The 10000-nt window shown below is 58.2% G+C and overlaps 1 protein-coding gene across 1 annotated transcript in view; it reads right to left on the reverse strand.

The window, feature by feature from the left end:
- Positions 1–10000, reverse strand: part of LOC132808917 (soluble guanylate cyclase 88E-like) — a gene marked incomplete at its 5' end in the record, with an annotated part of 30598 nt that overhangs the window by 10708 nt on the left and 9890 nt on the right. Inside the window, 5 exons of the mRNA XM_060822335.1 lie at positions 419–565; positions 4885–5031; positions 5247–5376; positions 8687–8807; positions 9722–9847. Coding sequence (XP_060678318.1) covers positions 419–565; positions 4885–5031; positions 5247–5376; positions 8687–8807; positions 9722–9847 — 671 coding nt within the window. The remainder of the gene's footprint in view (positions 1–418; positions 566–4884; positions 5032–5246; positions 5377–8686; positions 8808–9721; positions 9848–10000) is intronic.

A 10000-nucleotide genomic window follows, 5' to 3' on the forward strand; every position in this document is an offset into this window, starting at 1 on the left:
GAGCAGAGTGTGCCCCAGAGGGATGCCCGGGACTGGGGCTGAGATTGGGGACGATGTGTGTTTGTGTGTGTGTGTGTGGTGTGGGGTGTGTGTGATGTGTGTGTGTGTGGTGTGTGTGTGGTGTGTGTGTGTGGTGTGTGGTGTGTGGTGTGGTGTGTGGTGTGGTGTGTGTGTGGTGTGTGGTGTGTGGTGTTGTGTGTGGTGTGTGTGTGGTGTGGTGTGTGTGTGGGTGTGTGTGGTGTGTGGTGTGTGTGTGTGGTGTGTGTGTGGTGTGGTGTGTGTGTGGTGTGTGGTGTGTGGTGTGTGTGTGGTGTGTGGTGTGTGTGTGGTGTGTGTGTGGTGTGTGTGTGGTGTGTGTGGTGTGTGTGTGTGTGTGTGTGTGGGGGGGGGGGGGCGGTGGCGGGGGGCAGTGGGTCACCTTGTAGACGTTGTGTTTCTCGCTCAGTGTGTCGAAGACGATGTAGATCTCATTCAGCATGTCCACCACCTGCATTGGGGTGATGTGGATACAAATCTCATTAAACTTCACCACGTCACTGAACAGGATGGTCACATCGGGGAAAACCTACCGGGGGTGGGGGAGAGGGGGAACGAGAGAGAGAGAGAGAGAGAGAGACACATCACTCAATGCCCATCGAATCCCTCCACCATCCTGTCACTGATCTGAGCATCCTCCATTCCCATTGTCCTGCGTTACCCCCCTCCTGATTAAAACTCCGTCTCACCCTTCAATACCCTCAACCACCCAGCCCCCCCCCCACTCACCCACCAGCGCTAAGGAACGTCCCAGATTCCCTCCCCCTCAGACGAATTCGGATTTCCCTCCCCTATCTCCGTCGTCGATGGGTGACCCCTCACTCAGAGATGTTACCCTCTGCCCCTAGACTCCCCCACACGCACTGGTCGGGGGTGGGGAGCACCCCCTCCACATCTCCCCCCACTACCCCCCCCCCATCAATGTCCCCCGAGAATCTTCAATAAGGTCGCCCCCACCCTCCCCCCCCCATTCTCCTGTATCCCAGGCCCCCCTCACCCTCTCCCTCGCCAGACACTCCCCTCCGTTCCCCGGGGATCGGCCGAGGGCACAGTCTCTGGGCTGCCTCCGGGTCTATCATTTCTTAGATACGTGGCCCCGAACCTGCTCACGTTACCCCGGCTCCCCCCTCTGAGAAGCGCCTGGGATCGTTTCAGCAAATCCTCCCGACATTTGTACCCCATTCCCGTCAGAACACAGGCCGGCATTCCACGTGCGGTCCCGATCAACCTGGAAGCTGGCGGATTCATGGGCAGGGATTCACAAATGCCTCCGTCCCGTAGCTTTCTGCAGTCTTTCATCATTTAAACAATATTCATCCCCTCTATTCTTCCGGCCAAATCACACACGCTCGTCATTTCCCCACATTATATTCCAAGTGGATTTAAAATTCCCGAACTATTTTACAAATCCTGTCTGTAGCTCTACACCCCCTCCCTACCTCTGTCACCCCCTCCCTATCTCTGTCACCCCCTCCATCCCCCTACACCCCCTCCCTATCTCTGTCACCCCCCCAGCCCCTACAACCCCCTCCCTATCTCTGTCACCCCCTCCAGCCCCCTACGCCCCTTCCGTATCTCTGTCACCCCCTCCAGCTCCCAACACCCCCTCCCTATCCCTGTCACCCCCTCCAGCCCCCAACACCCCCTCCCTATCCCTGTCACCCCCCTCCCTAACTCTGTCACCCCCTCCCTATCTCTGTCACCCCCCTCCCTATCCCTGTCACCCCCTCCCTAACTCTGTCACCCCCTCCCTATCTCTGTCACCCCCTCCCTATCCCTGTCACCCCCTCCAGCCCCCAACACCCCCTCCCTATCCCTGTCACCCCCTCCCTAACTCTGTCACCCCCTCCCTAACTCTGTCACCCCCTCCCTAACTCTGTCACCCCCTCCAGTCCCTACACCCCCTCCCTAACTCTGTCACCCCCTCCCTAACTCTGTCACCCCCTCCATCCCCCTACACCCCCTCCCTATCTCTGTCACCCATTCCAGCCCCTACACCCCCTCCCTATCCCTGCTCCCCCTTCCCCATTCCCAGTCTCCAGAACATCTTCCAATTCCCATTGCTTCCCTCCCCCACACTGGGGGCTGAACCTTCAGCTCTCTGGGGGTGGGGTGGGGGTGGGGGTCCTCTGAGCTCAGGAATTCTTTCCCGGAATCTCCACTCTCCCTCCCTCTCTTTCTCTCCCCCCATCATTTTCCTCTCTCCCCCATATTGTCTCTCTCCCCCCTCCCTCTCTCTACCCCCATCTGCCTCTCTCTCTCTCTCACACACACACACCCTCTCTCTCTCTCTCCACTCCCCATCCCTCTCTCTACCCCCTGTCTCTCTCTCTCTCTCTCTCTCCCCATCCCTCTCTCTACCCCCTGTCTCTCTCTCTCTCTCTCCACTCCCCATCCCTCTCTCTACCCCCTGTCTCTCTCTCTCTCTCTCCACTCCCCATCCCTCTCTCTACCCCCTGTCTCTCTCTCTCTCTCTCCACTCCCCATCCCTCTCTCTACCCCCTGTCTCTCTCTCTCTCTCTCACCCCTCTCTCTCTTTCCACTCCCCATCCCTCTCTCTACCCCGTCTCCTTCCCTCTCTCTCTCTCCACATCCCTCTCTCCCTCTCTCTACCCCCCGTCTCCCTCTCTCTCACTCACACCTCCCCCTCTCTCTCTGCACTCCCCATCACTCTCTCCCTCTCTCTGCCCCCATCTCCCTCTCTCTCTCTCCCCCCTCTCTCTCCTCCTCCTCTCTCTCTCTCTCTCCCTCTCTCACTCTCTTTCTCTCCCCACACTCCTCTCTTTCCCTCTGCCCCCTCCCCTCTTTGCCCCCATTCCCCTCTCTCTCCTTCCACCCCGTCTCTCCCCTATCCCTCTCTCCCTCTCTCCCTCCCTCCTCTCTCTATCCCTCTGTCCCTCTCTCCCTGTTTCTCTCCCTCCCTCTCCCCCTCCCTCTCCCCCTCTCTCTCTCCCTCTCTCTCTCCCTGTTTCCCCCCTCCCCCCCTTCTCCTCTCTCCCCTCTCTCTATCCCTCTGTCCCTCTCTCCCTGTTTCCCTCCCTCCCTCTCTCCCCCCTCTCTCCCTCACCCCCTCACTCCCCACTCCCTCTCCCCCCTTGTCTCTTTCCCCCATGCTCTGTTTCCCCCTCTCCCCCTCCCTCTCCCTCTCTTCCCTCTTCTCCCCCTCCCTCTCTCCCTCCCTCTCCCCCCCTCCCTCCCCTCTCTCTATCCCTCTGTCCTCTCCCTGTTTCCCTCCCTCCCTCTCTCTCTCTCCCCTCTCACCCCCCTCCCCCTCCCTCTCTCCCCTCCCTCTCTCTATCCCTGTATCCCTCTGTCCCTCTCTCCCTGTTTCCCCCCTCTCTCTTGCCTCTGTCCCCCTCTCTCTCTCCCCCTCCCTCTCTCCCTCTCCCCCCTCCCTCCTCTCTCTGTCCGTCTATCCCTCTCTCCCTGTTTCCCTCCCTCCCTTTCTCCCCCCCTCTCTCCCCCTCCCTCTCTCCCCCCTCTCCCCCTCCCTCCTCCCTCCGTTACCCTCCCTCCCTTTCTCCTTCCCCCTCTCTCTATCCCTCTCTCCCTCCCTCTCTCCCCTCCTCCAGGCCGGTCCCCAGAAACCCAATCGCGTTGCCCAGGATGTCGCATGGTGCGAATATCAGCCATGCAAATGCAAGTTGTTGTTGAAGTGAAGGGTAATTTCAGAGCAGCCAGTCATCTGTGACGATATACCCTCCGAATTACCCCTGCCTCATCTCCTGGACCCACTGTACCACACGGGGATCGGTTTTGGGGCCGCTGCTGTGTGTAATTTTATATAAAATGAGGGCGTAGAAGGATGGGTCAGTAGATTTATGGATGACATTAAGGTGGGTGGAGTTGTGGATAGTGCTGAAGGATGTTGCAGGTTACAGGGGGACATCGATGAGCTGGGCTGAGAGGTGGCAGATGGAGTTTAATGTGGAAACGTGTGAGGTAATTCACTTTGGAAGGAGTAACAGAGTCCTGGGCTCATGGTAAGATTCTTGGTGGTGTGGATGAGCAGAGAGATCTCGGTGTCCATATACGTAGACCCCTGAGAGTTGCCCGCCCGGGTTGATAGAGTTGTTAAGAAGACGTACGGTGTATTAGCTTTTACCGGGAGAGGGATTGAGTTTCGGAGCCACGGGGTCACGCTGCAGCTGGACGCAACTCTGGGGGGCGGTCGCACTTGGAGTATTGTGTACAGTTCTGGTCACCGCGTTTATAAGAAGGATGTGGAAGCTCTGGGAAGGGTGCAGAGGAGATTTACCAGGATGTGGCCTGGGACAGAGGGAAGGTATCACGAGGAAAGTTTGGGACTGTTAGAGAGAGGAAGGCTGAGAGGTGACTTATAAGATAATCAGAGGGTTAGAGAGAGTGAGACCCTTTTCCCTCAGATGGTGATGGCTAGCACAGGGGGAGATAGCTTTAAATTGAGGGGAGATGGATATAGGACAGATGTCAGAGGTAGTTTCTTTACTCAGAGAGTAGTAGGAGTGTGGAACGCACTGCCTGCAACAGAAGTAGACTCGCCAACTTGAAGGGCATTTAACTGGGCATTGGATAGACATATGGGCGAGAATGGAATAGTGTAGGTTAGATGGGCTTCAGGTTGGTTCCACGGGTCAGCACAACATGGAGGGCCGAAGGGCCTGTACTGTGCTGGGACGTTTCCAGCACAGACAGGACCTGCCGACTGTGCGTTCCTCTAGCGCCTCGTGCCATCTGCGTCCAGCCTAGGAGACACTCCTGTCGGGAGAGAGGCAGGGGCAACTTGGGGGTTGGTCTGGGAGCGCGTGTCGGGAGGCGGTGGGGGGCGGGGCTGCCGGTTCTCGGCCCGACCCCCGTCCCGGCACGTACCTGGCAGGTCTCCAGCGCGGTGATGCCCTTCCGCAGTCGATCAGCCACGGCCTTGGGGATCATGGCGTACAGCAGGGAGTCCCCTCGCTTTTTCTCCTCGTCGAGTTTCTTGATGATCTCCTGGAGCTGGGCGTATTTCTGCCGCTCCTGGGGGTCAGGGGTCAGGGGGTCAGGGAGGTCACACACACACCACCCTGGTCTCCCCCCTACCCCCACCGCCCCGTCTCCCTGACCCTGGATCCCCAAACCCCCGCCCCCCCCCCCACCCCACTTTCTCCCTCAGCTCCTGCCCCTGAGGAAGAGGGGCTGAATGGCCGCATGCTGTCCCTCAGAGTGGTGAGGGAGTGAGGGTTGAGTCTGACCTGGTCGAGGGCGAGCTGGAGCTCCGCAGACTGCTGGGTCCCAGCGAGAATCAGCTCCCGACTGGAGTCATGGAGGTTCAGGTCATTCACATAGACCCCCATCTTTATCATGTCCTCCACCGTCTCGATACTGAGAGGGAACAGGCCACAGGCTGCTGTTAGAGAGAGGGGGTACACCCCACAGCCCCTCACCCCCACCCCCTCCCCCTCAAACCCCCACACCCTCCCTCAATCCCCACCCTCAACCCCCTCCCTCAACCCCCACCCTCTCCCCCCTCCCCAATCTCCACCGTCTCGATACTGAGAGGGAACAGGCCACAGGCTGCAGTTAGAGAGGGGGGATACACCCCACAGCCCCTCACTGCACACCCTCCCCCTCAAACCCCCACACCCTCCCTCAATCCCCACCCTCAACCCCCTCCCTCAACCCCCACCCTCTCCCCCCTCCCCAATCTCCACCGTCTCGATACTGAGAGGGAACAGGCCACAGGCTGCAGTTAGAGAGGGGGGATACACCCCACAGCCCCTCACTGCACACCCTCCCCCTCAAACCCCCACACCCTCCCTCAATCCCCACTCTCAACCCCCTCCCTCAAACCCCACCCTCTCCCCCCTCCCCAACCTCCACCGTCTCAATACTGAGAGGGAACAGGCCACAGGCTGCTGTTAGAGAGAGGGGGTTACACCCCACAGCCCCTCACTCCACACCCTCCCCCTCAAACCCCACACCCTCCCCCTCAAACCCCACCCTCAAACCCCACCCCCTCCCTCAATATCCTCCCCCTCCCTCAGTCCTCACCCTCTCCCTCGACCCCCACCCCTTCCCTCAAACCCCACCCCCTCCCTCAACCCCCCACCCCCCCCTCAATCCCCACCCTCAATCCCCACCCCCTCCCTCAACCCCCTCCCTCCCCAACCTCCACCGTCTCGATACTGAGAGGGAACAGGCCACAGGCTGCTGTTAGAGAGGGGGGTACACCTCACAGCCCCTCACCCCCACCCTCTCCCTCAGCTCCTCAACACCCACCCCCTCCCTCAACCCCACCCCCTCCCTCAACCCCCTCCCTCTCCCTCAACCCCCCACCCTCCCTCGAACCCCACCCCCACCCCTTCCCTCAACACTACCCCCTCCCTCAAACCCCACTGCCTCCCTCAACCCCCTCCCTCTCCCTCAACCCCCACCCTCAACCCCCCACCCTCCCCCTCCCTCTCCCTCAACTCCCACCCTCCCTCAACCCCCACCCTCTCCCTCAACCCCACCCTCTCCCTCAATCCCCACCCCCTCCCTCAACCCCACCCTCTCCCTCAACTCCCCCACTCTCCCTCAAACCCCACCCCTCCCTCAACCCCACCCTCTCCCTCAACTCCCCCACTCTCCCTCAAACCCCACCCCCACCCCCTCCCTCAACCCCACCCTCTCCCTCAACCCCCACCCCCTCCCTCAACCCCCCACCCTCTCCCTCAACCCCCACCCCCTCCCTCAACCCCCCACCCTCTCCCTCAACCCCCACCCCCTCCCTCAACCCCCCACCCTCTCCCTCAACCCCCACCCCTCCTTCAATCCCCACCCTCTCTCCCTCTCCCTCCTTGTGTGTGACTGAGTGTGTGTGTGTGTGTGAGTGACTGAGAGTGAGTGTGTGTGTGTGTATGTGTGTGTCTGTGTGAGTGAGTGTGAGGTGTGTGTGTGTGCGCGAGTGAGTGTGTGCAATGACCTGTGAGAGCGTGTGTGTGTGAGTGTGTGTGCATGAGTGAGTGTGTGTAAGTGAGTATGTGGTTGACTGTGAACGTGTGTGTGACTGTGAACGTGTGTGTGACTGTGAGTGTGTGATTGACTGTGAGTGAGTGTTAGTGAGTGTGAGTGTGTGTGGGAGTGGGAGTGTTTGAATGTGAGAGTGTGTGATTGACTGTGAGAGTGTTAGTGAGTATGTGAGTGTGTAACTGACTGTGAGTGAGTATTAGTGAGAGTGAGTGTAAGTGTGTGTGTGTGTGATTGAATGAGTGAGTTTTAGTGAGTGTGTGAGTGTGTGATTGACTGAGAGTGAGTGTTAATGACAGTGAGAATGTGTGAGTGAGAGTACGTGAGAGTGTGTGATTGACTGTGAGTGTTAGTGAGAGTGAGTGTGTGTGAGCGTTATTGAGTGTGTGTGACTGACTATGAGTATTAGTGAGTGTGTGTGTTTGTATGTGAGTGTGTGTGATTGACTGAGTGAGTGTTAGTGAGTGTGTGTGTGTGTGTGAGTGTGTATGATTGACTGTGAGTGAGTGTTAGTGTTAGTGAGTGTGTGATTGACAGTGAGTGAGTGTGTGTGTGTGTGTGTGAGTGAGTGTCAGTGAGTGTGTGAGTGTTAGTGAGTGTGTGATTGAGTGTGAGTGAGTGTTAGTGAGTGTTAGTGTGTGTGTGAGTGTTAGTGAGTGTGTGAGAGTGTGTGATTGACAGCGAGTGAGTGTTAGTGAGTGTGTGTGAGTGTGTGAGTGTGTGTGAGTGAGTGTTACTGAGTGTGTGAGTGTGTGTGATTGACTGTGAGTGAGTGTGTGTGATTGACTGTGAGTGTTAGTGAGTGTGTGTGAGTGTTAGTGGGTGTGTGAGTGTGTGTGATTGACTGTGACTGAGTGTCAGTGAGTGTGAGTGTGTGATTAACTGTGAGTGTGTGTTAGTATGTGTGTGTCAGTGTGAGTGTGTGTGATTGACTGTAAGTGTTAGTGAGTCTGTGTGTGTCAGTGTTAGTGTGTGTGATTGACTGTGAGTGAGTGTTAGTGAGTGTGTGTGAGTTTTAGTGAGTGTGCGAGTGTGAGTGTGTGTGATTGACTGAGAGTGTGTTAGTTTCAGTAAGAATGTGTGAGTGTTTATGAGTGTGAGTATGTGAGTGTGTAATTGTCTGTGAGTGAGTGGTAGTGAGTATGTGTGTTAGTGAGTGTGTGAGTATGTGATTGGCTGTGAGTGAGTGGGTGTGTGTGATTGACTGTGAGTGAGTGTTTGTGTGTGAGTGTATGTGAGAGTGTGTGAGTGAGTGTGTGTGAGTGTAAGTGAATGTGTGAGTGTGTGTGAGTGTGAGTATGTGAGAGTGTGTGATTGACTGTGAGTGAGTGTGTGTGTGTGTGTGGGTGTTAGTGAGTGTGTGAGTGTGTGTGATTGACTGTGAGTGAGTGTTAGTGAGTGTGTGTGTGTGAGTGTGTGAGATTGACTGTGAGTGAGTGTCAGTGAGTGTGTGTGAGTGTTAGTGAGTGTGTGTTTGTGATTGGCTGACTGTGAGTGTGTGAGTGAGTGTGTGTGTGAGTGAGTGTGAGTGAGCGTGCTCCTGTACCTGAGGCAGTGTCAATGCCTCCCTGCCTGGTGTCCTTTCCCAGTTTCGGTGAATTGTCCAGCCACCTCCCCCGTCCCTGGATGCCCCCCTCGGCCCGGCCCAGCGCAGTGCACAGTGCGATCCCAGGCTGTCACTTACATGGGGGTTCCCAGGAAGATCAGGGAGTCCCACTGGGGGACGTATTTCATCTGGCCCTTCAGGTGGAGGGGCTTCTTCGGGGGCTCCCTCATATCCTCAAAGATGGTGTCACTGCAGCGACCTGTCCGAGGGGTCAGGAGGGAGGCTCAGAGATCGAGGGAAAACTCCCTCCACCCTCACCCCACCCCAAAACCCCTACCCCACCTCCCAGTCTCACTACCCCCACTCGCACAGTCTCCCAACACATTCTCAGGCAATTCAGCAACATCAGGTATCGCACGTCAGTGACAACTCCCCTCCCGGGGAGGAGGTAGAGGGGCTGGAGGGGGTGACAGTGATAGGGAGGGGGTGTAGGGGGCTGGAGGGGGTGACAGTGATAGGGAGGGGGTGTAGGGGGCTGGAGGGGGTGACAGTGATAGGGAGGGGGTGTAGGGGCTGGAGGGGGTGACAGTGATAGGGAGGGGGTGTAGGGGGCTGGAGGGGGTGACAGAGATAGGGAGGGGGTGTAGGGGCTGGAGGGGGTGACAGAGATAGGGAGGGGGGTGTAGGGGCTGGAGGGGGTGACAGAGATAGGGAGGGGGTGTAGGGGGCTGGAGGGGGTGATAGAGATAGGGATGGGGTGTAGGGGGCTGGAGGAGGTGACAGAGATAGGGAGGGGGTGTAGGGGGCTGGAAGGGGTGACAGAGACAGGGAAGGGTGTGGGGGGTGACAGAGATAGGGAGGGGGTGTAGGGGCTGGAGGGGATGACAGAGATAGGGAGGGGGTGTAGGGGGCTGGAGGGGGTGACAGAGATAGGGAAGGGTGTGGGGGGTGACAGAGATAGGGAGGGGGTGTAGGGGCTGGAGGGGATGACAGAGATAGGGAGGGGGTGTAGGGACTGGAGGGGGTGACAGAGATAGGGAGGGGTGTAGGGGGCTGGAGGAGGTGGGTTGGAGATCTCGATGATTTGCCCTGATCGCTCTGTCCCTGCCAGGAGATGAGTATTTGGGAGTGAGGCCCTTCGTTGCGGGCTAGTCCATGGGTGGTGTCTCTCACCTGTGACGGTCTGGAAGGCGAGCAGCTCAATGTCCTTCGCCACCGGGTTGCTGACGTTCTTCTGAGACATCGCCCCGCTCCCGTAATCCTCATCGACGCTCAGAGTTCCCTCGTCAAGGTCTGCCTCTGCGGCGATAGTCAAATGCAGTGCGCCTGGTGTCGGCTGTCACCCGCCCTCTCCCAACGTAACCCTCCACCCCACCCCCCACCCCGGGGTTGGTGGGGAGAGAGCCGGACGCAGCCGTGGGGTCTTGTCCTTCTGCGTAGGCCTCAGCCACA

The sequence above is a fragment of the Hemiscyllium ocellatum genome (genome assembly GCF_020745735.1).
Source record: "Hemiscyllium ocellatum isolate sHemOce1 chromosome 50 unlocalized genomic scaffold, sHemOce1.pat.X.cur. SUPER_50_unloc_4, whole genome shotgun sequence".
Taxonomy (NCBI): domain Eukaryota; kingdom Metazoa; phylum Chordata; class Chondrichthyes; order Orectolobiformes; family Hemiscylliidae; genus Hemiscyllium; species Hemiscyllium ocellatum.